Consider the following 27698-nt stretch of genomic DNA (forward strand, 5'->3'; position numbering starts at 1 on the left):
AGTGGGAAAAGTTGGATGCATTACTTTCCTTGGCTGGGGAAGTGGGTGGGCCTGGCAGTAGGTAGGAGTGGAGAAAAGAAGAGACATTGTTAAGAGGAGAGAAGCAGAAACAGAGGATACATAGATATGTGGGAAGTGGTTGTGACCCTCAGCTAGCACCATAACTCTGGGTTTATCTCTATTCTTGAAAAACTTCCCTTTTTATTAGCAGTAAGATCCATATCCCTGTATCTTAAATTGCCTTTAGGGCAGAGAAAAGGACGTATGAAAGTGCTTTCAAGGTTGTTCTGGCCCATCTTCCCTTAGAGATCCTTTAGACCTTCTAGCAGTCCCATAACTAGGGGGAAGCTGCAGTGGTCAAGCCCACTCTACCCCAAAACTGCACATGTTGAGGAAAAAGGAGACCCACCTGAACAACCAGAGGCTGTGCTTGAGCCCTTTAATATGAACTACCGTTACTGAACTCTTGATGTATCAGGCACTGGGCTAAGTGCTCTCCATGATCTTACCGGAGCCTCACAACAACCTAGAATTTATTTCTTAACCCTGGTTTAGAGACAACTGAGGCTAAGGGACTTAGAATCCCTCTGGAGGTATTGTGGCTACCAAGTAGCACAGCTGGAATTGAAGTCATCTGATTCCAAAGCGTGCGCCCTAAACCTTTACACTCTCCTGATGGGAAAACTTCCTCAAATCCAGTCTTATTCTGTGGACCTCTTCACAATGTCTAAAATATGAAAGGGCGGAGTTCTTGTTCTCAATAATATAAGACTTGGTGAGTTAAGAGTGTGATATCTAATGTTCATGTGGCACAGCCTAGTTTAAGACATCAGACATGACAGTGTCTAACAAGTGCTCCCAAGGGGCACACACAGCTCCTCTTCAGAAAGGAAAAGCTGCTGTTTGAGCTTCCTCAAGACTGGTACCTAAGAAGGGCCTCTTTGGGTGTTCAGCCCAGCATACACACATTCACCTCCAAGCTCCTTAGCACAGGACCAGGGTCTTGCTCTTGAGGAAAGGTAACATCATCTCCCTACATATACAGGGCCAGATTGACAAAGTAAGTGCTCCATAAATGTTGAGAACTGATGAAAGAAGCAGCCAACTACTTTGCCCATCTTCCTCACCAGCCAAGACTCCCAAATGTGGAATAATTCTCAACAGGATTTCACCTGAAACTTTTTTAAAAAATTGAAACACCAAGTTGATACTCAAGATCTTTATTGATTTAACTGTAACAGCAACCATTGGTGAGAATTTAGTTTTTTCCCTAATTTCCAAACACCTGCTGGTTTGGAAGGATGTTTTAAAAAACAAATGATCATGGAATCACACAGGACTGCCTCAAGGACCGCACAGTACCCTCTGCTATCCACCCACAACAGTGAAATGGACAGCAGGGGTGAGGGAACAACACATGAAGGGAGAAAAAGAAAAGGCCAAGGAAAGTGCTGGTAGTCTCCACTTTTCCATTCAGAATGGATTGAACTGGGCCATTGGTGGCACTTGACAGGGAAGGGCTTATTTCTTTTTTAAAAATATTTTAAAGATGCTTAAAATGGACATCTGAATATGTGAGTGTCCTCTGGGCTCTTCAAGACACCTTCTTTAAGGTTTTCCCCTGGGGTTGCAGAGGGTCTCCTCACCCAGGTGGAAAGCGATGGGCCCCAACTGCAGGTGAAGGAAAGGCACTGGCGTGCGGGACTCTGATTTGGACAAAGTAGGAGCAGGACAGCTCACACAACTCACCCCTCAGCTCCACACTAGTGTTCATCCCCTAGTCCCCTGGTTTCCCGTAAAAATTACCCTTGGCCTGGGCTGATTTTTTTTTTTTTTTTTTCCCAAAAAGATAAAGATGGAGAGGAAAGGGTTTACAAGAACAGATATTCTGTGCTAGATTCATGAAATTCTCTAAGTTTTAAGTGTCCAGGAATTTTGGTTTCAAGCACCAGCAAGAGTGCCCTTTGGAAGTTTCAATGTGACCAAATGATTATCAAGCGTTGCAGCATCTCTGCCAGCCTCCCACCCTTAGAAAGGTGGCAGAGTGAGAGTTTAAGTACCCTGGGAAATGTGTTTCATCTAATATTTTCCATTGGGTATCCATGACATACAATATTGGACTGCTAGGGCTGCAGACAGAAGCTAATAAGCAAAGACCATCTGAACAAGGACTCAGGTCTCCTAAATCTAAGCTTCGCCCAAAGGTACCAACTTCCAGGACTGAACTAGAGAAAGAAATTTAAATTCCAGAGGGTGGAAAGGTGTTTTGAATGATTAATTGTCAAAACAAGTTGTATCAACCATCCTTACAGTCTTCAGTAAGACATTCTGTGAGTTAGCCTCAAAGAAACTCCACAGCTAAACTGGAAGTCATTGCTAAGACAAGATATGCCCCTGCGTGTAAGCAGTCTAGAGAACTGTGACCCAACTACATCAGGATCTGATTTCATCTTTTATTAAAAGCTGAGAGGTAAAGAACTGTGGGGGTAACTACATCCCCCTTAAAGTCCAGACAGAAATTTCCCTCCTGAAGATACAATGTTTCTTTAAAACAAATACTAGCTCCCTCCCAGATGTTATGGGTAGGTAAGTGATTGGGTTTCACAGATTAATTAATAGCTGCCTATGTGCATGTAGTCCAGAAAACATGCCAAGAAGGGACAGTTTTGAACCAAAGACAGTGGGGCCCCCTCTGTAAAGGGGAGCACAAAGGGTTGAGGGTCCTGGCTTCAGGCAGCCGGTATACAAGATTGGGAGAACAGAGATTCCGTCTCTGGGATACTGCTGCTAACGTGCTGAGCCCCTTACACTAGGTGCCTTGACGTAAAAGTGGCACTCTATATACCCACTGAACAATGCACTAAAGGGTGGGATAGGCGGGCAAGTGTGCAACCCATACATCTAGCAGGTTGTAATCAAATGGAAATGGAGGATGTTAACAGTGTTTGGACTGGGAAGGTAAGGTATGAGAGTCCTAAAGGGCTGGTAATACAAGAAGCAAAAAAATAAAATACCATCTATTTTGACTCCCCCCCCCCCCCCCCCAAAATCAGAAGGAAAAACAAGGTCCTTTAAAGATGAATTCTTTACTTCTGGAAGAAGTACCCTTTTCTTATAGCTGCCTCAGCAGCAATACTTCTTCAATTATACTCTAAAGCAAGCAAGGCTACTGATATGAAAATACTGGGAAGGGGCAGAGCTTAAACTCAAACAAGAATTTGCATCTTTACGATGTCTGAAATCGGGAATGGGTGTCAGAAACCCACAGCAGCCATTCACTAAAAATGTGTTGAACTGACGGGTGAAGACAAGACTGGTTCTCCTTAAGAACACATTTCCATAGAGAAGTCCAGGACAAGATGGGCACACAGAGGTAACTGCACACTGGATTTAAAGGAGCAGTCAAACAGACAGGCACTTGTAATTCTCAGGTGTTTCCTATTTTATTGAGAAGTTGCTTCTTAGGGAAGAAACCTGACCCAAGATTGTTTATGCTGATGTAGCTGAGACCAGGCACCAAGCACTGACTCTGTGGGGACCTGGCTTCATGAAAATCTATTTCACCCTGAATCTAAACTGCTTTCTTGTCTTCAGCTCAACAACCTAACATCTAGTTCACGTTTGCTCCCTTTGCTTGACAATCCCCACTCCAATTAATACAGCTTTAGTGGCTCAGCTGGAAGTCCACAATTCCATTTCTTTGTCAAGAAATTAAAAGTGGTAATTGAGTCTTAGAGACACCAAGTCTAGGACTTGTAAATAAGCATCCTTTTAGCTGCTAGTAGTCAGGCAGATGTATAGATATACTTCTGGAAATTTCCATTTCTGTTACCCCTCTTAAAACCATCAGGTAGCTTGGGGGAAAGGGAGAAAGTCCATCTTCTCTCTCAGTCTAGTGATGCACATCATAGAGAATTGGTTTTGGTAGCAATATATCTCTCAGCATATCACCTAGATTAAACCTACCTCCCTATTCATCTGTTTTCATCTTTTGTTGGGGATGTGGTGGTTTTAAGATATGTCCACAAATTCTTTGATACTGCTCCATTCAAGAGGGGAGGAGATGTAATTCCTCTCCTTGAACATAGTCTGGGCTAAGTGGCTTGCTTCCAAAGAACAGAGTTAAGTGATGGTGTGTACTTTCAGAGACAATGTCATAAAAGGCACTGCAGCTTTCTCCTCGCCTTGCACCCCTTTCTATAAGTTGCTCAGAGGGAGCCAGCTACCATCATGTGAAGACACTCATGCTACCCTATGGAGATACCCATGTAGGGAGAAACGGAGGCATCCTGCCTATAGCCACAAAGAGGAAGCCTGAAGGGGATTCTCCAGCTCCAAATGACAGAAGCCGCTGCCCACATCAGACCGACTTTATGATACCCCATGTTGGAACCATCATGCTAAGTGCTCCCAAATTCCTAACCCACAGCAACTGACAGATAGCTTGCTATTTTAAGATATTAAATTTGGGGGTAATTTGTTACATAGCAATAGATAACTAATACAGGTGGAAGGACAGAACTCTTGGCTTGGAAGCCCAATTCCTGGAAGCTAGCTTCTCTACAACTGTGCTCTTGAGAACATTATACCTATTTAAACAGAATATAGGACACGGTAAACTCAATAAACCATACTATAAAGAAGGGAGAACCATGACAATGTGTGTCTCCTGCTGTAATATGGAGGGAGATCATCTCTCATTAAAACTTATTGTCTCCAGCAGCAAAGAAACATGATTTACTCATAAAAAAAACTGCAAATAGTCACTAAGATTTTAAGAACAGACTTACTCAAATGGTTAACTAAAGGTGTTCCTTCCCAAGAAAAAGACAGGATGCAATATTCATTTGGGGCTTCTCTTCTACGAGGTTCCTTCCAAATATCCAAGGGTAAACCACCTACTGGATTCTGGCTTGCTCTGAAAACAACTCTGCGAGGCATGACACAAAGGTGTCATCTGTTGGAAGTTTATCTCTTGCTTTGTGAAATTATTTTTAAAATGCTGATTACCTCTAGTAACAGTGACCTCCAGAAAAGAACTGCACCAAGCAGTAAGGAGGTCCTTGCAAAGAGTAAGGGATTGGGCAGCTGCTGTATTATACAGCTGACACTACCAGGAAATAACTAGAAACATCCTGTGATTAGAAGGCCGTGCAGAAGTTCCCCAAGATGGAACAAAAAGGTAAAATGGTATCTTGATACTACTCAAGCTCCCATGTTTTAAATCCATTCCTCATTGTTCAGTGAGGAAGCCAAGTTTTCATACATACACTCTTCTGCTCACTGATAGACTGACTAGCTGCTCTTTGGCGTCAGATTCCACAGGATGCCAAGGACAGTGCATGAAGACTAAAAAGCTTCACTCCCAAAGAATCAAACTCCCCAAGGTAAAAAGAGGTCCTGAACAAGCTTTTTAGGAAAATTACAGTGCAACTTAAGTTTTCCCAAGAGTTTATAAAGCAAAATTTGGAGTTTAATTAAAATCAGAACAGGGATACATTAAACAAACAAACATTTTTCTGATTATCGATTTTTGACTCAAAGCATCCCCAAAACATTGGAGATCCAGCTTATTCCTGAGACATCAACCATCACAAAAGATTTTCACTCTTTGAACTATTCACATTTTGTAGCAGAAAACAACAAAGTTCCACAGACATCCTTCCTCTCCTTTTTCTGAAATGTATTCACAAACAGGGTCTTTTTCATAGTTCAAAAGAAAAACAAACAGCTTTTTTTCTTAGCCAATTGGCCTGTTCCTCTCATCCTGGGATCTGATCTCTTAATGAGAGGGTTTGGGACACCAAATCCAACCAGAAATTCCCAGGACGCCAGAGACTACTTTACTTGTCTTTCTATGAGGGATGAATGCATTAGTCTTTCTACTAGGTGAGTCACTTTCCCGGGATTATTGTGCCAGTCAATAGTTCCAGGAGAGTGGGGTGTGCAGAAGGGCAAAGGAAAAAGCAAAGGGGTAAGGGATAAGAAAGAGGCTTTCATAAAATGCATAGCAAGGCAGAATGGTCCAGTTTTATAAACCACCCACTACAAACTCCAAACATGCACACCCAAAACTAGAGGGGGAAGGAGTTGGGGAGACAAAAGATGGTGACACAGAACAGCAGACCTGTCTACGGACATTTCTCACTTTCCTAACACTGGAAGATGTTTAATTAAAAAGTTGCTGTTCAAAATTGTACTGAAAACATATCTAAAAATAGGTCTGTAGTCATCTTAAAAATAAAAAGTCACTCCTCAGATAAGAGGACTGACAGATATTATCAGATACCAACACGTGAGTTTATCTTTGATATAAATTTGAAAAATGGCCTGGCAGAGAAAAAGGAAGAAAAGGACGGAGAGATGGAAGGAGAGAAGAAAAGAAAGGGAAAATTCATAGTACAATGGGAAAGGCAAGAAAACTGGGAAGGACACATTTTTAAGCCTATGTTTATCTATCCCAGCAGCCGAACAAAGCAGATCCACAAAGGAAAAAAATGCAGTTCTTTTCCAAGAACATTCTGAAAGTCAACTTTAAAATCAAAATAGAAGAAACTACAATCTGAAACAACAAATATCACAATGTTCACTAAATTTAAAAACAATGACTACTGAGACTGGGTACTCAAATGGATCAACGCTCTTCAGAGGTCATTCTTAGGTATTATCTGGCAGAATGCTATGATCAGGCCTTATTCACCAAGTGGAGGCTGAAGTGTGTATATTACTCAGTATGAACCTACTCTGGGAGCAGACAAAATCCCCTGGATATCTCAGAGTACAAGAGGACTCTGCCAGCAACAAGATGCAAACGGGGAGGAATGGTAGAAGAACAGCAAAGAATAGCTGGTTACTGAGGGCTCCCTTCTAATGTAGAGAGTTTAGAAATACCTGTACAGGGGCTGGCCGATTAGCTCAGTTAGTTAGAGCATGGTGCTGATAACACCAAGGTCAAGGGTTCGGATCCCTGTGCCAGGGGCCGGCCCGTGGCTCACTCGGGAGAGTGCGGTGCTAATAACACCAAGGCCCCAGGTTCGGATCCCATATACGGATGGCCGGTTCGCTCACTGGGTGAGCGTGGTGCTGACGGATCCCTGTGTCAGCCAGATACCAAAAACATTAAATAAAATAAAAATATCTGCACAAACATGCTAAGTAAAGGAATGGGAAGATAAACTATAATACCAAAGACAGAAAACATTCCTCCCAGAGGAAAGAGGGGAAGCAGACCTCAAAATGGTGTCATAGGGAAATGCTACCAGAGTTGCACAAACTATGCTCTGTCCTTAAGGACAAATACCTCAAGGTAAAAGGGAAAGCAACTCATTCTGTTTATCATTTCCCCCAATGGTTTTAAAGACTCCAAATACATACTCTTGCAGCATTTAACCACAGGTGGGATAAAGGGAGGAGAGAAAGAGGATAAAAAATTGAACAATGCTGAACCCACCAAACCTCTTATTCCTTCCCCAGACTTCCCAGTCAGGCAGTTGTTGGTAGATTGACACTTGATTTGGGATACATTTGAGGGGGCAAGAGGTGGTTCTCAATAGAAAAATGATCAGAGAAGCCAGAATTTAACCGTTTTCCTCTATGAGCTGCTTAGCTCTACAGAAATACACCAAGGGCCTTCAATCAATCTAATCTGTTTAACTTGGAAGAAGAACAGAAAACAGGGAGAGGAAATATGGTCAGATGAAGCTCTTCTTCCCACTATTTGGCACCCAAAGGAAAAGGGGAAGGTGGAGACCGCAATGAAGACTGCTGGTACTGCCTCTTCTGTTTTTTCATTGTTGATCCTATTGGCCAAATCAGGTACACACAGGTATCGGCGTTGCTGCTTTTCTTCTGATCCTTGCAGGAGAGTCAGATGTCCATCTCAAACTGAGCATCATCCCCTGGTTAGGTTGAATAAAATGAAAAGTTCAGCACAAAAAGGAAAAGTAAAACAGTTTTAAGTGTCATTCCCACTACACAAGGGTCAAAAAATAATTTAAACTGTCCCATTCTCTGCTGCCTTGAAACAATTATTCTGCTTTGCTTTGGTTGATCTTTTTAATCTGGAAAAGAAAAATGCAAGTCACACCACCCATGGAGAGGAGTTTTTGGTGAAAAAGACACAAGTGAAAACTCTCCCAGGGTCTCTTTGTCCACAAGTTGACCAAACAGCAACTCCTAGGGAGCTGTTTGCCTTCTCTCAGGTGAGTACACTTGTCTGGAGACTTTGAACTCTGGTCCTGCTCTGAATGGACACTTTATCCATTAAAAACTCATTTGGAATTTGAGGAAGCAGAATGCTGGCTCACATCCAAGGGCCTCCAAGCACAACCCCTGAGGTGTATTTCAAGAGCTGGCCATTTCCACCTCATTATTCTGCTTCTACGGAGATAAAGATGACTCATTAGTACAGCGTGTGTGTGTCTCTCAGTGTGTGTAGGCGAGTATTTATATAATTATAGGCAGTTCTGAAAAATAGGGGAAACAAACCAGACTGCTTTTCCTCACACCATAAAAGGACATTCTTCTTGTAAGAAAAAAGGTCTACTGCCTGAAGGTGATGGAAATGGGGGCTATAAAATTCTGTTTTGTCTTCTGTGTGCATGTGTGTGTGAGCGTGATCCTATGTCCAATAAAGAGTAGATCAGGCAGTCCGTAAGGAATGGTTCAAGGAGTCACCTTCAGAGTTTACCATTCCCTGATTTTTTATTCTTTTCCCCCACCAACTAGATTAGATGTGATTATGATTTAGAACTCAGGGTTTCTACAGCATTTCCATAAATTTTTGGAGAGGGAGGAAAAACCTTAGAGACATACAACAGAACTTCATTTATACTGAAGCATCAACATTTTTTCAACCTACAGCAAACTGACATTCAAATTCCCAGAGCCACCCTCTTGGTGCCCAACACTAGCATTCTCTTACCAACTGCATGCTTCCTGTCATGATTGTTCAAGTTGTTCAAATTGTTTACTTCTACTTTGGAGTCTTCAATTAAGGTGCCAGGGCTAGTGACTCCTGGGATATTGGGCAGATGGCAGGGTGGGGTCTGAGCCATGGGAGAATTGCGGCGATCCAACAGAAACTTTCGATCATAAATGATTCGGGTTCCTGAAAAACAGGGTTGAAAAGAGTTTAAAACAAATGAAGGTGCTATCAACATAAAATACTACCCAGAAATTTAGTTTAAATCCCATGTAATCCTAACCCTTAAGAATTTTACAATTCAAACCAAAAGGCTAAGCTCTAACCATCCTGCCTGTGAACATCCTTTCCTCCTCTTCTACTGGGGAAGTGATGAAGTGGAGGCTATAAAATGATGAACTCCTGCTCATCCTTCAAGATTCAGCACCAACATCACTTCCTTTGCAAAGCTGTGCCCCCTGCACCTTTTAACCTTCCTTCCCCCCATCTTACTCAATACACATCATCTATTACAGGACTCGTTTATCTATCTGTCTCTCTGTATATACTCTGAGTTCCTTATGCCAGGGCTATGTCTTATTTACACTTGACCTGTGTCCTAACATTAAGATCTTCAAAAACATGTTTTAAATGATGGAATAAAAAGCATGTGAAAAAACAGATAGCCACCTGTAGGTTAAAGGCTTTCCAAAGAAGCAGTGAGAATGGAATTCTTCCCAGACAGAGCTATAGCAAAAGCTGGAACTGGCAGTCTCTCTCTATCCTACAAAACAATCAGCTTACCAGTAAATGCTACCTGAATGCTTTACAAATAACAGTTCTGAAGAGCACACTTTACCTGACAGTTATGAAAACTGCTGTTTATAACTGGCCAACAGGTACATAAAAGATGCTCAACATCACTAATCAGGGAAATGTAAATCAAAACTACAGTGAGATATCCCCTCATACCTGTTAGGATGGCTATTATCAAATCAAGATAATAAATGTTGGCAAGGACGTGGAAAAAATGAAACCTCTGTGCACTATTGGTAGGAATGTAAATTGGTACAGCCATTATGGAAAACAGTATGGAGGTTCCTCAAAATATTAAAAATAGAACTACCATAGCCCAGTTCCAGGTATATATCCAAAGGAAATAAAATCAGTAGATCAGAGAGATATCTACACTCCCATGCTCACTGCAGCATTATTCACAACAGCCAAAACATGGAAACAACCTAAGTATATGTCAATGAATATTATTCAGCCATAAAAAAGAAGGAAATCCTGTCATCTGTGACAAGATGGATGAACCCAAGGGCATTATGCTAAATGAAATAAGTCAGATAGAGAAAGAAAAATACTTCATGTTTTCACTTATATATGGAATCTAAAAAAATCAAACTCACAGAAACTAAGAGTAGAATGGTGGTCACCAGGAGCTGTGGGGAGAGGGAAATGGGGAGATAATGGTCTAAGGGTACAAACTTTCAGTTATAAGATGAATAAATTCTGGGGATCTGATGTACTGTATGGTGACTATAGTTAACAATACTGTTACATACTTGAAATGTGCTTAAAAGAGTAGATCAAATGTTCTCATCACACACACAAAAAAGGTCACTATGCGATGACAGTTGTGTTAATTAACTTGACTGAGGTAATCATTTCACAATACATACATATATAAAATTGTCACATTGTACACTTTAAATTTATACAGTTCTATTTGTCAATCATACCACAATAAAACTGGGGCAAAAAAAAAAAGGAAAAGAAAATCTGCTGTTGTGTATTCCTTTTGTCTTGGTCTTCCCAAAGAACTAATGGCTATAAGTAAGATATATCCAGTGTTTATGGGTTATAAAAAAGAGTAAAAAAGATATCAACTAATAGACAATTAGAGATGCCTAATGTTGGGCAAATGTAGCAGATGCCTAGAGCTCTGCTGCTGATTCTAAGACTGGTTCAGTAAGAATGTGGTGACCATTTAGTGATGTCTACTAAAGGCGGTGACAGTACAGAAAGAGAACAGCAGCCCAGCATATTTGCCAACCCTGCCTAAGTAACAAAGTAGTCATGTAGAGCTATCTTGCTCACACTGGGCTTAACTCAAGAGAAGAAAAACCTGCTTTCAGGGTTTGCGTATCCAAATCAAAGGCAATACTACATGTGAAAGGAAAATTATGTACAAAGTTACCCAGTTTAAAGAGGAAGAATTTAACTACTACTTGCTAGTAAATGCTTTCAGATTCTCAAAGGAGGGGGTGGGGGGAAGAATACGCCTGTCATATTACAAAAAGGAGAGTCAGGCTGGCTGGTTAGTTCAGTTGGTTAGATCATGGTGCTGACACCACCAAAGACCAGGATTCAATCCCTATACCTGCCACCCCCCCCCCCGCCCCCGCCCAAAAGAGAATCTGCCTCAGACAGATTTCCTCAAACAACATGTGAAGGCTACATCCCAGGAAACAGAAGAACAAACTAACAAATCTATTTGAAATGTGAGGAAGCAAACGGAAAACAGCAAGGCATTTACCTCAAGAATGGAAATTCCACAGTCCTCCCAAAGAAGAAAGGGGATGAATATTTAATCTTAAGAAATAATACCAATAGTAAGCTAAGTAGTTAGAAAATGAGTTTTCAAACTCAATCATTTTCTTGGGATTAATACCTGCAGTGGTACCATGACACTTTTACACAAATACTATTAAGTAATTTCCTTTCAACTGAATGGAAAATAGTCAAACTAGTGCACTCTTCTCTCTAGATGAGGAAAAAACCAATAGGGATTCTACCCTCCTCCACCCCCACCATCCTTGCTTTAACACCTAGAATAAAGTACTAATCATATTCTACTCTAGACAATACTATAAAATTAGCTAGTCACAGGAATGAATGACTTAAGAATATCAGCACATGCAGGCATTTTAAAACAAAACTGTTAAGGCTTTCAAGCCAACTCCAAAGGATATCAACTTTCATTTTTACTATCCATTTCTGCTACAACTACATGACAGTCATATTTTTAGTTTATAATAAAAATACAATATCTGGCTCTGAGTCTCTCCATAATAAACTAAGAAAAATATTGGGCCATATTTGGAACCTACTAGGACAGTATTTTGGGGGTTGTGATCTACATCAGAATCATCTGAGATGCTTGTTAAAATATTATTCAGATACCTGGGACTAGAACCTGGAAATCCATATTTTCAACTTCCCCAGGTCATTCTATGTTCATTAAAATTTGAGAAACACTATACCAAGAGAAATAACCCAACTTTATCCTTTTTCCAAAATCCTGGTGACAGTGATTTAAAAATAGGTGAAATATCAAAGAATTAGTAAGACGAAGATGGGAGGGGCTATACACATCATTTTGGCAGTTGATGTTGAGACCCAGAGAAATGACCTCAGAGCGAATCAGAAGCAAAACTGGAACTAAACTTGTGGTTTCCTGACTCCTAGTCCAGCACTCTTTCCATTCAACCACAATCTCTATGATCTCCAAGAGAAGGAGTGAACTGTCTAAAGTGAAAGGAGTAGAAAGGTAACTGCTACTCATATAGAAAATAACAAGGTAAAGATGGTATGACAAGCAGATTATACAAAAGGGACCACCAAACATTTGTCCTAAAGCACTGCTTTTCAGTGGAAGTAGCGGCAGGTGATGGTGGTGGTGTTATGAGTGAAGGTGTTTGCTTTCTGGGTGGTTTTTAGTCTTCTAGTTGGGCAAGGCCTGAGTACTTACACAAGAGTACTTCAAAAAGTTCATGGAAAAATAGAATTAAAAGATAATTATGAATCTTTCCATCAACTTTTTGAAGTACCCTAGTATATTTTGTTACTTAATCCTTACATTTCTTCTTATAGGATGGAAAAATATATACTTTTAAGTATTATGTGAATAGGTAAGTTTATAACCTAAGAAATTCTTTTCCTGTTTTTACTGTTTGAAGGATTTAGGCAAAAAGGCCCATAACCCATTTGTGACTGTATCAACACCATGATCTTGGCCTTGGCAGAAAAGCTTTGCATGCCTGCCTCCCTTTACGAACACTTGGAAAAGCTGGAAATCATTCACTCCTGGTTTAAAGATGAATCAAGCCTTATATCCTGTCTCAAATATAATTTTAGGACATGGAAAGTAGAAATTTACCTTCACCCTCTTTGCTTTGAAAAATAAGAACTAGAGTAACAACTCAAAAAGGCATCTGAAAATTATGAGGAATAAGGCATTCTGGATAGCAGAAAACTTAGTTCAATTTTCAAAAGGTGAACAATATCAATTATTTTGGATGGGAATATTTCTAATACAAATTTAAAACTTTTTACCTTTGTAAGCAGAAAGCAATTCAACCCAACGTTGTAACCTAAGAAGTCTCAGGCCCTACTCAGCTGATGCTCTGTACAGCTGAAAATCACTATACAGAATTCAGACTGTAAAAGTCGTATTTGTGTCCCCCTGCCACCTCACCCCCCGTTTCTTTGTCTCCTCCTCGCTGTTAGGCTAAGAGCTACCCTATTCCATGTTCCTACCATGTCTTAGCTCAGTCTGACATAACAAAATACCACAAACCACATGACTTAAACAAGAGAAAGTTGTCTCAGTTTTGGAGGCTAGAAGTCCAAGATTAAGGTGCCAGCACGGATGGTCTCTGGTGAGGACCCTCTTCCTGGCTGGTAGGTGGCTGCCTTCTCCCTGTGTCCTCACATGATGGGGGAAGGGAAGAGCAAGCTCTCTGATGTCTCTCTGTATAAGAGCACTAATCCCATTATGAGGGCCCCAACCTCATGACCTCATATGAACCTAACTAATTCCCAAAGGCCCCAGTTCCTAATACTAACACATTGGGAGTTAGGGCTTCAACATACGAATTTTGGGGAGACAAAATTGAGCCCATAATACCCTTTACACCCATTCTAACTTGATTCTTGTAACCTATCAGGTTTGGAAATCTGCAATCTGCTTATTAGAATACTATGTAAAATACGGGCAAATAGGCAGAAAGGGGCCTTGATGGCTTTCCAATAAACAAAGCGAAGGAGCTTTAGTGGAAGGAATTAGCACATTCGTTGTGTCACTTGCACTTCTGTGTCACAGCTAGATTTCAAAAGGATGGGGTTTCACCACGAGATGTTCTTACCAACATTCAACTTGCAAGTTGGGACAAGATTATACTCGTTTCCGCAGTACACCAAGCTTGGAAACTGGGGAAGAATGAGATGGCGAAAAAAGCACAGGATAGAAATGAGCTTTCTAAGTTATATTTCTAAGTTAGCAACAACATATGCATCAAAGAATTGTAATTGAACTAACTAGGAAATAGTAGAGATTCCACCTAAACGTGTGAGGTGTAAGAGAAATTTTGAACCACTATGACTTTGCACCACCCATAAATTTTTTTTTTACAGTTTTACTGAGATAAAATTCATATACAATTCATCCATTTAAAGCATATAATTTAACAGTTTTTAACATATCCACAGAATTGTGCAACCATCACATGACCAATTTTAGAAAATTAAAAAAAAAATTTTTTAGAAAAGTTTCATTCACAAAGAACCCCCACCCCACCCTTAAGACACCACCCAATCTCCCCATCTGTCCAAACCCAAGCAAACACTAATCTTTCTGTCTCCACAGATTTACCTATTAGATATTTCATATAAATGGAATACATTGTCTTTTGTGACTGCTTCTTTCATTTGCATAACATTTGTATGTTTCATCCACATTGTAGCATTTATCAGTACTTCATTTCTTTTCATTGCCAAATATTTCATTGTATGTATATATGTATATGTCACATTTTGCTTATCAATTCATCAGCTGAAACATTTTGTTTATCTATTTGTCAGTTGATGGACATTTGGGTTGTTTCCACTTTTAGGCTATTATGAACAATGTTGCTATAAACGTTCATATGTAAGTTTGTGTGTGGGCATGTTTCCATTCTCTTGGGTATATACCTAAGAGTGGAATTGCTGGATCATATGGTAACTCTACATTTAACCTTTTGAGAAACTGCCAGCCTGTTTTCCAAAGTGGTACACCATTTTACATTCCCATCAGCAGTGTGAAGGTTCTAATTTCCATACATTGTAGCCAATATTTGTATCTTCTTTGAAGAAATGTCTATTCAAATCCAATGGCCATTTTTCAATGTAATAGTTCTTTATATACAATGGTGCTTCACACTGAAGAACTAAGGTCTTGTGTTAATGTTCCTAAAAATGACCAGGGACAATATGACCGAATCATGCCAAAAAACCCCCACAAAACTATTCAAATAAAAAATTAAGATTTAACTATGAATAAAACTCCAGAAAAAAATGCTATATTTCTTTGTCGGATACTGGGTTTACTGTAAAATTATATAAATTCCCAAGACAGCTTATTAAAAAACCTAAAATATTCAGGGTGCATGCACAGACATACATTTTTTGAAGCAAGAATTTCTTAGTAATTCACATTTCATCCAAACCACATGCAGCATCTGCAATGTCAACCAATGCAGCCACAAGTCACTAGAAACAAGTTAACTTTAAATTTCTCAGGAAGAAAAACAAAGATCATACAAGAAATCCATAACCCACATATAACACAATATTGTAATGGGGCATGATTGTGATCAATTGATGGAATGTTTAAGAAAAAACAATCTACTTAACCTTGACAATGGAAACATTTTCCTTCCTGTGAATTTTCCATTTCCTTATCTATAAAATAATTGTACTCAGTTTTATATTGGAAAGTCACACACACACACAAAAAGAATCTATATTATTTACTGATTTTCAATGTTTACAGTCAAACTGTAGTAAAAATATAGAAGAATTATGGTTAAGTAGGAGCATGCAAATGTTACAAACCCTGATATAAAAATAATGTAAAGGCTGAAGTAAAGGGAAGGAGGACAGGCAGATAGAATAATCTAATACAGTAGAGAGCTAAAGTTGACAGATTGAGACACAGAGGTTTAACTATATTATTTAGAGTTTTAAAGGTAACTACAAGAAGAACCAAAAATGATAATACAATTTACACAAATCAGTAAATGGAGAAGGGATGGGATATGAGAAGTAGAAAGTAATGAGTGTCCTAGATTCCTCACCTTTCATAATAGGAAATCAGTAGTACTGTCTAATGTTGAGAAATCAAAAAATTGTGGTACATATACATTATTTACAGCAATAGTGATAACCAAAAAAAGCATTATAAACAGAAACTATTGAAAGTGGTAGTTCAATGGCATTTTAATTTGCATTTTATACACCTCTATATTATTTTTCTTTTTTGTTTAAAAAATGTACAAATAGGGCCGGCCTGTGGCTCACTCGGAAGAGTGTGGTGCTGATAACACCAAGGCCGTGGGTTCAGATCCCTATATAGGGATGGCCGGTTTGCTCACTTGGGAGAGCATGGTGCTGACAACACCAAGTCAAGGGTTAAGATCCTCTTACACGTCATCTTTAAAAAAAAAAAAAAAAAAAAAAGCACAAATATTACTTAGATTTCATGTTAGGATTTCATAACAAATAGGAACCTTTAGGTCTAGGGTAACAGATATTTATATAATATATTTTATCCATAGCAACCACATATTAGGATATTAGGATAACTTTAATATCTTTTAATACTTTCTGATGCTGACATTACTAGAAAAACATGGAAGTAAAACTGAGTCCCTTTGATAGACAATAGGGAGGAGGAGAAAACCTTCTACCTTTTGATCTAAAAACCAATGATCCTCAAATGGCAAAAAAACAAGGCCAGTGAATGAGGTCCAAAATTCTGCTTGCCAAGCTGTCTAGTACAGAAACAATGTCATTCAAACTTAAAGGCCTCTTTTAAGACCAAGTAGCTTAATTTAAATAATTAATCAGTGCATTAAGCTATTTATACCTAAGAAATTGTGTAAGTTGAAGTAAAACCACATAGAGAAAGTTCACTGTAATATGGTTAACTTATAGGGTAGTTAGTTACTATACTTTTACAGGGTCCCCCATCATAAAATTCTGTTTAACTATGGCTGCTTCCAGAATTAGAATTTAGCATTACTCATGCAAATAAGACAGCTTGTAAAAAGAAACATTAAGTAATTGCCCAAACTGCACAGCTTGAATTAAGCTGATGACAAAACCCTGCAAGTGTGAGATGGACCTACACCCTCATATAATAGTGTTCCAAGCAGGAAGGGGATCTCATGGGACTTTCTCCATCGAAGAGGAAAATCTTTCTCAGAAAACCCCTAGCAGACTTCCCCTCACATCTCCTTAGGCCAGAACTGGTTTAGATGCCCACCAGACCAAACTGGGGAAGCCATGACTGGGTTTGTGTAGTTATGGTGTATATCTTGGGAATTGGTACACAGCCACTTAAAAAAATGAGAGAATCTACGACAGTATGGAAGAAGATGAAATGGCTGTTGGGAAGGAAACCAACAGTGTCAGCCACATATGTGTTTAATATTTACCTAAATTTAATAAATACTACATAAATATGAGGGTACGTCAAAAAACTCATGGAAAGACTCTTATTATCTTTTAATTCTACTTTTCCACAAACTTTCTGAAGCACCCTCGTATTAATTTAACTAAAATGGGTTAAAAATGAAATTGGGAGGATAGGAGGTAGAAGTATATATATTGGGAGAAGGGTATACGTAGCAACTAAATCCTCAACTTTCATAGTAAGAAGCTAACTGTTAGTGTCTAAAACTAAGAAATAGCATTAAATCATGTTATTTAGAAATTCAGAGGTAAACACTAGAAAAACTAGTTTAAAGAATTTAAAATGGTTTCTCTGGGGAATGGAACTATAGGTGAGGAGATGGCACATGGGAATGTTGCTTTTTGTTATTAGCCTGATAATACTATATGGCTTTTAAAACTTTGTTACTGGGCCGGCCCATGGCTCACTTGGGAGAGTGTGGTGCCGATAACACCAAGGCCACGGGTTCAGATCCCTATATAGGGATGGCCAGTTAGCTCACTTGGGAGAGCATGGTGCTGACAACACCAAGTCAAGGGTTAAGATCCCCTTACCGGTCATTCTTATAAAAATTAAATTAAAATAAAATAAAATAAAATAAAATAATAAATAAAATAAAATAAAACTGTTACTTTCAGAAGTATAAAAAAAGAATTTTAAAAAAGGCAAAATAAAACAGTGATTGCATGAATCTTGAAAATATAATGCTAAATGAAATAAGTCAATCACATAAGGACAATTACTATATGATTCCACTTACGTGAGGTACCTAGAACAGTCAAATTCATGAAAACAGAAAGGAGGATGATGGTTCCTAGAGGTTGAGGGTGGTGGTGGTGTTTAATGGGGAGTTACTGTTTAACTGGTATGAAGTTCTAGAGATGGATAGTGATGACTGCAAAACCCTGAACATACTTAATGCCACTGAACTATACACTTAAAAATGGCTAAAATGGTAAATGTTATGTTATATATATGCTGTACCACAAAAAATACATTAAGAAAGATCGAGAGACAACGTAAAAAAACAAACCATTATAAGGAGGTTGCAAAGTATTTTATGAATAACACACCAACACTGCTAGGGCAGCAGAGATAATGAAGAAGGAGGGATTCCTTCAAACCTAGAAAGTCAGTTAAAAAAGAAACAAAGCACTTGGCAAGAAACCTCAGTATTCTATTAGGAATTCTTGATAATTCTCCAGTTATGTCTCACGTAAGGTAAGGGCCCATCAAGGGATGGGAAATAGATACAAGATGAACAAGCAACAAGCACACCCTGAAAAGAAGTCTGAGCCTGTCTCTCCCTCCCACTCCCATGAGGGAAAATGAAGTGAAAATACACAACTATCAAATCCCTGAAGTGCTAATGAAACCAACAGAGGGACAATTTTTACATCAACGACAGGCACAATTGGAGCCTCAGGACATTATAACTTAATATGACTAAACTATTACAGAAAATGGAAGACATCCAAGGTTTGTGAAAAGCATCCTACTGTCCTTTGATTAACTCCAAGTCTCAATAATTGGGAGCAAAGATTTCCAAGATATTAATGTCAAAGGATGGTTCCCTGTCCTATCACTTGGCACACTTACTAAATAGAATATACACCTAGGCTGAAAGGGAAGTTGATAATGACTACATTCCTACTCAGAAGGTCCAGTGTTATTTAGAAAAGGCCTTACAGAGTGCTATGGTTTGGATATGGTTTATCCCCACCAAAACACATGTTGAAATTTGATCCTCAATGTGGCAGTGTTGGAGGTGGAGCCTAGTGGGCAGTGTTTGGGTCATGGGGGTGGATCCCTCATAAACAGATTAATGCCCTCCCTTCTGGGATGAGTTCTCTTACTCTTTTAGTTCCCAGGAGAACTGGTTGTTAAAAAGAGCCTGGCACCTCTCCTCTCCCTCTCTCTTACTTCCTTGTTTTATTTCAATGCAGAAGCAGCCCAACATCTAACATAAACAGTCTCTGGTGATGAGATGAGCTCTTCACTGAGGCCCTAATGATTAATCATAACATCTTAAAATGAAGAATCATGAGCCTTTCACACTTTCTAAGTAGGTCTTAGAACCTAAAGGGCAATGGTCTATTTTTGCCAGAACTTCTGCTATAAATAGCAGGCTACTTCTAAAAAAAATTTAAATTGAATGAGATGTTACTTTGATACGAAATCCAAACAACAAAATCACAATAAACGTACAGACTAATATTCCTTATAAATATAGATAGAAAAATCCTCAACCAAATACTGGCAAACCAAATTCAACAACATACAGAAAGGATTATACACCATGACCAAGTGAGATTTATCCAATGAATGCAAGGCTAGTTCAACACCTGGAAATCAATTAATATAATACATCATATTATAAAAAACAAAAACCACATGATCATCTCAACAGACGAAAAAAATGCACTTGACAAAGTCCAATACCCTTTCATGATAAAAACACCCAACAAACAAGGAACAGAAGGGAACATACTCAACCTGATAAAGGGCATCTATCTAACATCTCACTTAATGGTGAAAGACTGGATTCTTTCCCCCTTAGATCAGGAAGAAAGGATGTCCTTTCTTGATGTCTTCCCACATCTTGCCACATTCAGTCAACACTGTACTGAAGGTCCTAACCAGGGCGATTAGTCAAGAAAAAGAAATATGACATGATCTTGTATATAAAAAAATCCCAATGAAACCACAAGAATTGAATTGTATTTTCCTTGCCTGTTGAAGTTTTCACTTTTTTAAACTACTCAATGAAATAAACAGCTTCTGTTTGTCAAAGTATTTGTCTTACAGATCTGAAAGATTATTTATTTAGAGGTAAATACTTAAAGATTTCTGAGCTTTTGGCTTCAAGCTATGGCCTGAAAACCAGGTGAAGAGGACCTTTAAAAACTAGCCTTATAACACCAAGGTCAAAGGTCCAGATTCCCATACCAGCAGCTGCCAAAAAAACCCCCCAAAAAACTAGCTACACATCAATGGATAGCTGCTGGGTGTTAAGGAGCACACAGGTTTTAAGGGGCCATCATAAAGCAAAGTACAATGATGGACAAATCTGAAAATGATACCTAGTCCTTACCTATTGACTGCAAGTCTCAACTGATTTTTGTTCTATTACAAATAGAGCGGCAAAAATCTTTTAAACATTAATTTGCTGACCTAAAGTCTTGAGAGCCTAGAAAAAGTTCTGCCATTCACCAACAAACTGTCCTCCTACACAGGCTCTTTTCCTCTCTAACCAGATGAACTAGCTTTCTCCACATTAACCTTACCCTATCTGATCTGCAAATCTTTACACACAAACACTATTAATCAAGCCTACAGTGTCTCCAACCCACACAAGATCTCTCCTACAAAACTGTCTTTAAGACTCTGATCCTCAAAAGGTCTCTGTTGAATGACCTTGGTAGTGCAAGTTTATACAGTCATCACTTTTCCTCCTCCCATGTCATATACCAGGCCTTGGGCCAGCTGAAGGGAGCTGTGCAAACATTTGTCATGCATGCTGCACTATCAACCTGTAAGAGTCCTGTCTTCCCACGTTCAGACTGTATCTGACTTAGGTCAGGCAGAGGCTTCCGCACAGTGCACTGCCTTGAGATGGGGACTGCTGCCTTTCTCCAGGCTCATAATTCAGTCCCTTACCAGAAAAAAATGTACCCAACATAAAAACTGAAGTACATCCTCTTCCATGTATACTTTGGCAGCTGATGTATAGCAGACTAAAGCTAAAGCTGAATCTCCTACACAATGACAACACATTTTAATGTGTGTTATTCTGAGATAAGTAAATGTCACCTTCCTCAACCATGAGGCAAAATGATTAACATCCTTCATTATGTTTTTCATGCACTTCTCAAGTGTGATAATGAAGCCCTCTGGCTAACAGCTGAAGTTAGAGAGTTTAAATAAGTACATTTGTTGGTTCAGAAGTGACTGGCCTAGAACAAACTCAGCCCAAGGTCACTGAATTAGAAATTTTATGACATGGCCAGAACCTGGCCTTCCTTCCTCTTACGTTCACACAGAGCCATTCATTTCTCCCAAGAAAGGAACCAGATTAAAAAGCAGGTCTGCCCCTAAATATTCTTATTTTGATGTAGCTCACTCAAGTAGATTATTTTCCTTTCTTCCTGCCTTCTTTATTTCCAGACACTACCAATGACCTTCAGGTAATTCTGCCCCAGTGAACCAATTGCAGCAACTATCCAGCTGGCAGACAGAAAGAGCTACAATGTGAACAAGATTTCAGACCATCATAGTTAGTTCCCCTGTGTTGCTCTTGTTATGGCAGAGCTGATGAGGATGTTATGCAGAAAAAGAAAGGCTGAAAGAGGTCTCTATGTTCTGCTCATTCCCAAGAGCACAACTCTCCCAGAAGGAGACAGTTCAGCACCTAGAAAAGAAATAATCACAGAAACAATCACAGAATTCTCCCAGAAGGAGACAGTTCAGCACCTAGAAAAGATATAATCACACAGATAGCATTCAAGAGGTAGAAAAGTCTCTGTAAATGCTTGCAAACTTCCTTTACTAGTAAGATAAACATCTTAAGATAGTGAAACAAAAACTGCAATAGTGATCACAATACTAAATTTGAGGCTACCCACCGACATTAATTAGCTGTATGGTACTAACGAGTTACAATAGTCCTCCCTTGGTATCCCTGGAGGATTGATCCTAGAACACGCCCCCCCCCCCAATCCTAGGATGCTCAAGTCCCTTATAAAAAATGGAGTCATATTTGCATATAATCTACACTCATTCTCCTGTATACTTTTAATTTACTTTAAATTTTAAGTAATCTTTAGATTACTTATAATACCTAATACAAAATACCTAATGGCAAATTCAAGTTTTGCTTTGTGGATTGAACATCACATATTGCACACAGGTATTGACATTCAATGCTGTACCCTACAGATATGTACAATAAACTATGCTCCAATAAAAAAATAAAATAAGTTTTGCTTTGAGAACTTTGTGGAATTCCCCCCCCCCCGAATATTTTTTCTTTCTTTCTTTCTTTCTTTTTTTTTTTTTAAAGATTACTGGTAAGGGGATCTTAACCCTTGACTTGGTGTTGTCAGCACCATGCTCTTCCCCAAGTGGCTAACCGGCCATCCCTATATAGGGATCCGAACCCGTGGCCTTGGTGTTATCTGCACCACACTCTCCCAGTGAGCCACGGGTCGGCCCTCCCCCTGAATATTTTCAATCTGCATTTGGTTGAATCCACAGATGTCAAAACCCAGGGATATGGAGGGCTGACCGTACTTAATTTCTCTGGGTCTCAGTTTCTCTCAACTATAAAATGAAAGCATTAGGTCTCTTTGAACTAACCAGAGTGTTATAAAAGTGAAGCCAACTACAGTAACTTTACCTTCCACCAAGAATAGAAGTAGCTTCCCAATGGAAGAACTAAGTATCATCGCCACTCCTCCATAGGTAGATAGGTAAAAATGAAACCCAAGGGTAATTTTTGCCTGGAATTTACTCAACAAAACTTTTCCTCTTCCTTAATAATGAGAAAAAGGTACTCTCCTAGCAATACTAGAATTCCAAGAGGTTACAGCAAGTGTGTTTTCACCCATCTCTCATTTCCCAAACTACAGAAAGGCAATTTTGAGAAACCTCCAGGGTAGGCTGTATCCTTAATGAATAAAGGACTTTCAAGGGGGGAAAAAATCGTAAGTTCACAATGTTGTGAATGTCCCTGCCCAGGACATTCAGCTCATCAACTGTTATCCTGGAATGCTCTGATATGCATGTGATACTCCAGAAGGTTTCTAGAAGTTTGACGCAAGAAATGCTAATCCTCTCCCTTCCCACTAAATAGAGATTTCCGATACAAGCCTACTGACTGTTATTTTTCTAAATGTTTTCAAATCTAAAACATATGTTAGCACTTGACTCTATACTATTCCAGAACTAAAAATCTTATGTGACCCCCTTTCCCCCAAATATTTTAAGCCTGTTCAGAACAAAGACATTTCCTACTTTTGTCTGTTGTCCCCTTTTATGCAAAGCACTGCACTGGGCCCACAAAACTCACCAATGATACTTAACCACATTAATTTTGGTGTCTGGTGGTGACCAAATGACAACAAACTATCTCAGTCTGATTCAGGGAAATAAAAGTACATGGTGAGAAGGAGATGAATGTAGCAAGAGAAACGAACAAACCATCAGAGGGGAAATTAAATCAATAAGTACTGAACATCTAAACAGCACTGAAGTAATTGCTATAAAATAATGATTAAATCTAACTGCAACAGAGCTATATATCCTTATAAATATATTAACTAATATGTTTCTATTAAGTAATATGTTAAAAATCCTAAGATTATGATGGGCTCTACCAATAAATACAGGCTCAATATTACAGATGAGCCACGATGACAAGTATTTAAATCTGAAACAAAAAAAACTGTGTGTAGAAACGATTTGGAGGCAGGTGAAGTGATATTTGAGAACACAGAGGTGATTGTGTGTTGGGAGGAGGGGTAAATGAATCAGTATTTCTGGCAGAATCTTTCCAAGCATTTTAGGAACTAATCCAGGCTATGGGACAGACCTCTATCTTTAAAGCAATACTTAAAGACTATGCCCTTATTTTAAAAGTGTGGTAGTTTGGCTGTTTGAAATATGCCAAAAGGATGTCTTCCTATGGCTCTTCCTTCAGGGGCATAACGTAATATATAGCTGAAAGTTTAGTTCCTTACCCAAATAAATTATAGCTGAGTGCAGCTGTTACTATGACATGCATTCTGAACCGCTGGAAGCCCAGGCATTTACTGACCAATACAACAAGGAATTCGGGAAGAAGTTATAAATCCCTTTCCATCACCTTGGAAAACAATATCATTTCTTAAAAGCTATTAGTTCAAGACAACTCTATCTGGAGCAGGTTTTGGTCTGCCAAAATCTTTCACAATTAAAAAGCAAGATCTGGACTGGCTGGTTAGCTCAGTTGGTTAGATCATGGTGCTATAACATCAAGGTCAAGGGTTTGGATCCCCATACCAGACAGCCGCCAAAAATAATAATAAAAATAAAATAAAAAGTAAGATCTCAGCACGCTCAAACACAGAGGCTGGTCTTGAACAGATGAGATCAGGAGGGAGGTTTCTTCAGTGAGGTAAGCCACCCTACTAGGAACTCCAGTGTTCTGCAAAGTTAACTCTTCCTTAAACCCAGCTCTCCATACATATCCAGGCATTCCAAGGCAGCCAGCCCTCCCCTAGAATGGCCTGGCTGGATTCCTCTGTAAAGCTCTGTCCCAGATTTTTATCCCATGGAGTTGGCAAAGAGGTCTCTTTACAGGCCTTGCTATTGTGCAACCGATTCAAGGATGGCCCAAGCCTAACTGCACGGGATTGGTTGCAGTACAACTGGTGAGCCCTGCCCACAGGAACGAGGCAATCATGTAGACTGCAGGGGCTGCCAGCAAAGTCCCAACCCTCTAGCGAAAGGCCATCCCACCACCAAAAGAAGGCAAAGTTCTGAAGTTAAAAAAGGAAGCCCTTTAATAAAGGCCCCTCAGAATTGCTTTCCAGTATCCTCCCTCTGGAGAACAGCTCAGTGAGGGCACAGACAACCTTTGAGCTCCCTTTCCCGTGAGAGTTCAACACCTCTACTCCAGTGTTACTAGTAAACAGTTCCTGGTCGTACTTTGAAAAGCAATGCCCAGGAAACCTCCCTCTGCACCACCTCTCTCTATAAGCCCCTTTCCCAGAATCAAGCAGCCCTACCCGACTAGGGTGTCCTCCTAGACAATGCCCCCTTCAAGCCATTTCCAATGGTTCCGCCGCCAAAACCCTGCCCTTAAGGCTGCCAGCTCTCTCCCACCCCCACCTCCTTTCCCTTGGCTATTACTTGAAAATTATTTTATCACTCTCTCCTCCTGGCCTGGGGCCTCTCCCCACCCGTGGGGCCTCGTCCAGCAGAGTAAACAATGCTGTCAAAGCAGGATAACGCTGGGCGAGGCTTCCAGACTCCGCATTCCAGCCTCCTCCTGATGTTCTAAAAGCAGCAAAACAAGTCATCACAGGGCCCCAGGACCGAATTCCTCTCCCCAACTTCCTTTTTAAAAATGCCCGGAAGACAGCTCCCAAATAATACACTAATGTGCACAAATGCACAATCTGCAAAAGGTAACAGTAATGCAGAGTGCAATGCAAGGCCAGTGTAGCCGAGTCTGCCTGGCAAGGAGGCGGAGGAGAGAGAAACTGGGTCGAGTGAGCAAACCTGCCACTAAGCGGGAACGACGGCTTTCTTTTCGCGACCGGAGAGTCACATTCCCGAGTGGGCGCGCGCGGACTGAGTTGCAAGAAAGAGAGAGCGCGAAGTGAAGGGTCCCGAAAGGGCGGGCGCGGCTCGAAGGCAGTGCCCCGAGGGCTTGGGTAGAGATAGGGGGTGGGGGGCGAGGCGGCTCAGCGCGGACAGTCCGAGAAGTAATTAGAGAGGGCCGAGGCGGGAGACCGGGACGCGGCGGAGGGGTGGCCCGCGCTTACCTCCCGGCGTGGTGGAGAAGAGCGTCCCCCCGGGCGTGGTGCAATAGTCATGAGGTAGCTGCGCGGCGTCGCTGATGGGCACGGTGCGGGTGGGGATGGCGCGGCTCTGGCTGGGCTGGTGTCCGCTGCCGGCGGACGAGGACATGGCTCTGGGCGCGGGCTCGGCTTTGTCCGGCGGGAAGGCGGGGGGCGGTGGCGGTGGCGGTGGCGGTGGCGGTGGCGGCGGCGGCGGCGGCGGCGGGGCCCGGGCTGCTCCGGCTCCTCAGGCGGGCGGAAGGGTGCTCTCCGCTCGCTCCTTGCTCGCTTCCTCTCGCTCCCTTGTCCCGCTCTGCTCCCGCCGCCGCCCTCTCAGCCGCCGCCGCCGCCGCCGCCCGATCCTCCGGCCTCTGCCTGCAGCCTCAGCAGCAGCAGCAGCGGCAGCAGCGGCGACGACGACGACGACCGGAAGCGGGCGAAGGCGGGAGCCGGAGGGAGTCCGGAGAAGCGGGTCGGCCGGAGGTGACGTATACGGGGGGCGGGGCCTAGGGGCGGGCCCGTGGGAGGGGCGGGGCTTAATCCCCCGCGGGCGGGAGAGGAGCCGGGCGAAGGCAGATGAGGGAAGCTTTCCTGTTGTTGTTTTTATCAGTCAACGCTACTTTACATGAGCCGACTTCAGCTTCCTATCCATTCCTGTCCATTAATTATTATTAAATACAGGCAATGTATGCAAGATGCATTAAAAAAATCAAACAGAGCAGAAAGAATTATGGAGCCACTTTTCCCCTAGTTTCCTAATTCCCTTTCCTATGTCCAACCACTGATACCAGTTTATTGTGTATCCTTCCAGAGACCGTCCCTGTATACACACATAAAGCGACATATAAATTTTAGGAAGAAGAAGAGACCGTTAGCCACCAACGTCACAAGGATGAGTGTTGTATTAGAGATAAACTGAAGCACGGGAGAGGGTTAAAACCACAGGATACCTGACACTCCAGATCTGGAACGCTGTTCTTTCCTCTAGTTCTCAAACTTTTTTATATTATAAAAACCTCTTTATATTATAAAAACTTACTGAGGATCCCAAAGAGCTTTTGTTTGTGTGTATTATATCTATTTGATCATTACTGTCTGTAATGATTAATTTCTAATGTATTAGAAATTAAAAGACATTTTAAAATGTTCATTAATTCATAAAATAATAACCCATTACATGTTGACATGATAATATCTCTTTTGTTTTTAAAATTATTACATTTTCCAAAACAAAAAAATTAGTGAGAAAAATTAGTGGCATTGTTTTACATTTTTGCAAACACTTTAATATCTGGCTTAATAGAAGACAGCTGGATTCTCGTGTTGCCTGCATTCAATCTGTTGTGATGTATTGTTTTGATTCAAGTGTATGAAGAAAACTCAGCCTCACACAAGTATGGAGTTGGAAAAGGAGGGACCTCGCAGACCCTCGGGGGCTCTCCAGACCAACTCCGAGAACCGCTGTGCTAGGCAGCACTACCTCTGCCCACAACACGCCCATGGTAGGATTGGGAAGAGAATCATAAGTAGGACCAACGTAACCACCATCATTCTCATTTGCAAATGAAGAAATTGAGGCTAAGAGAGGTCCAGGGCTTAAGCCCAAGTAAAACAATTACTATTTCCCGCTCAGAGAGCCAAACAGGTGCTTGACCAGGACATAAATAAAGGAACTTACACAGTGTAGGTCTGACCAGGTGATGACATGGTACTGATTTTGTGATTAGTGTCCCAAGAATTCAGAAAG

General features: G+C 40.6%; 1 protein-coding gene across 1 annotated transcript; it reads right to left on the reverse strand.

Moving 5' to 3' along the window:
- Positions 1-1204: 1204 nt before the first annotated feature.
- On the reverse strand, positions 1205-26392 carry EIF4EBP2 (eukaryotic translation initiation factor 4E binding protein 2). Its single transcript, XM_063101786.1, has 3 exons — positions 25937-26392; positions 8924-9109; positions 1205-7898 (listed from the first exon to the last, which is right to left on the reverse strand). Exons 1-3 carry the CDS (start codon positions 26079-26081, stop codon positions 7867-7869), a joined length of 363 nt encoding a protein of 120 aa, XP_062957856.1. The 5' UTR covers positions 26082-26392; the 3' UTR covers positions 1205-7866.
- Between the last annotated feature and the right edge of the window lie 1306 nt (positions 26393-27698).

The sequence above is a fragment of the Cynocephalus volans genome, chromosome 7 (genome assembly GCF_027409185.1).
Source record: "Cynocephalus volans isolate mCynVol1 chromosome 7, mCynVol1.pri, whole genome shotgun sequence".
NCBI classification, from domain to species: Eukaryota; Metazoa; Chordata; class Mammalia; order Dermoptera; family Cynocephalidae; genus Cynocephalus; species Cynocephalus volans.

Coding starts and splice junctions, on each gene's coding strand:
- EIF4EBP2 (XM_063101786.1), bottom strand. CDS start 26,081: ATGTCCTCGTCCGCCGGCAGCGGACACCAGCCCAGCCAGAGCCGCGCC. Junction 9,110..25,936: donor CTTCTCCACCACGCCGGGAG/GTAAGCGCGGGC, acceptor CCTGTTTTTCAG/GAACCCGAATCATTTATGAT. Junction 7,899..8,923: donor TGACAGGAAGCATGCAGTTG/GTAAGAGAATGC, acceptor CAACCTAACCAG/GGGATGATGCTCAGTTTGAG.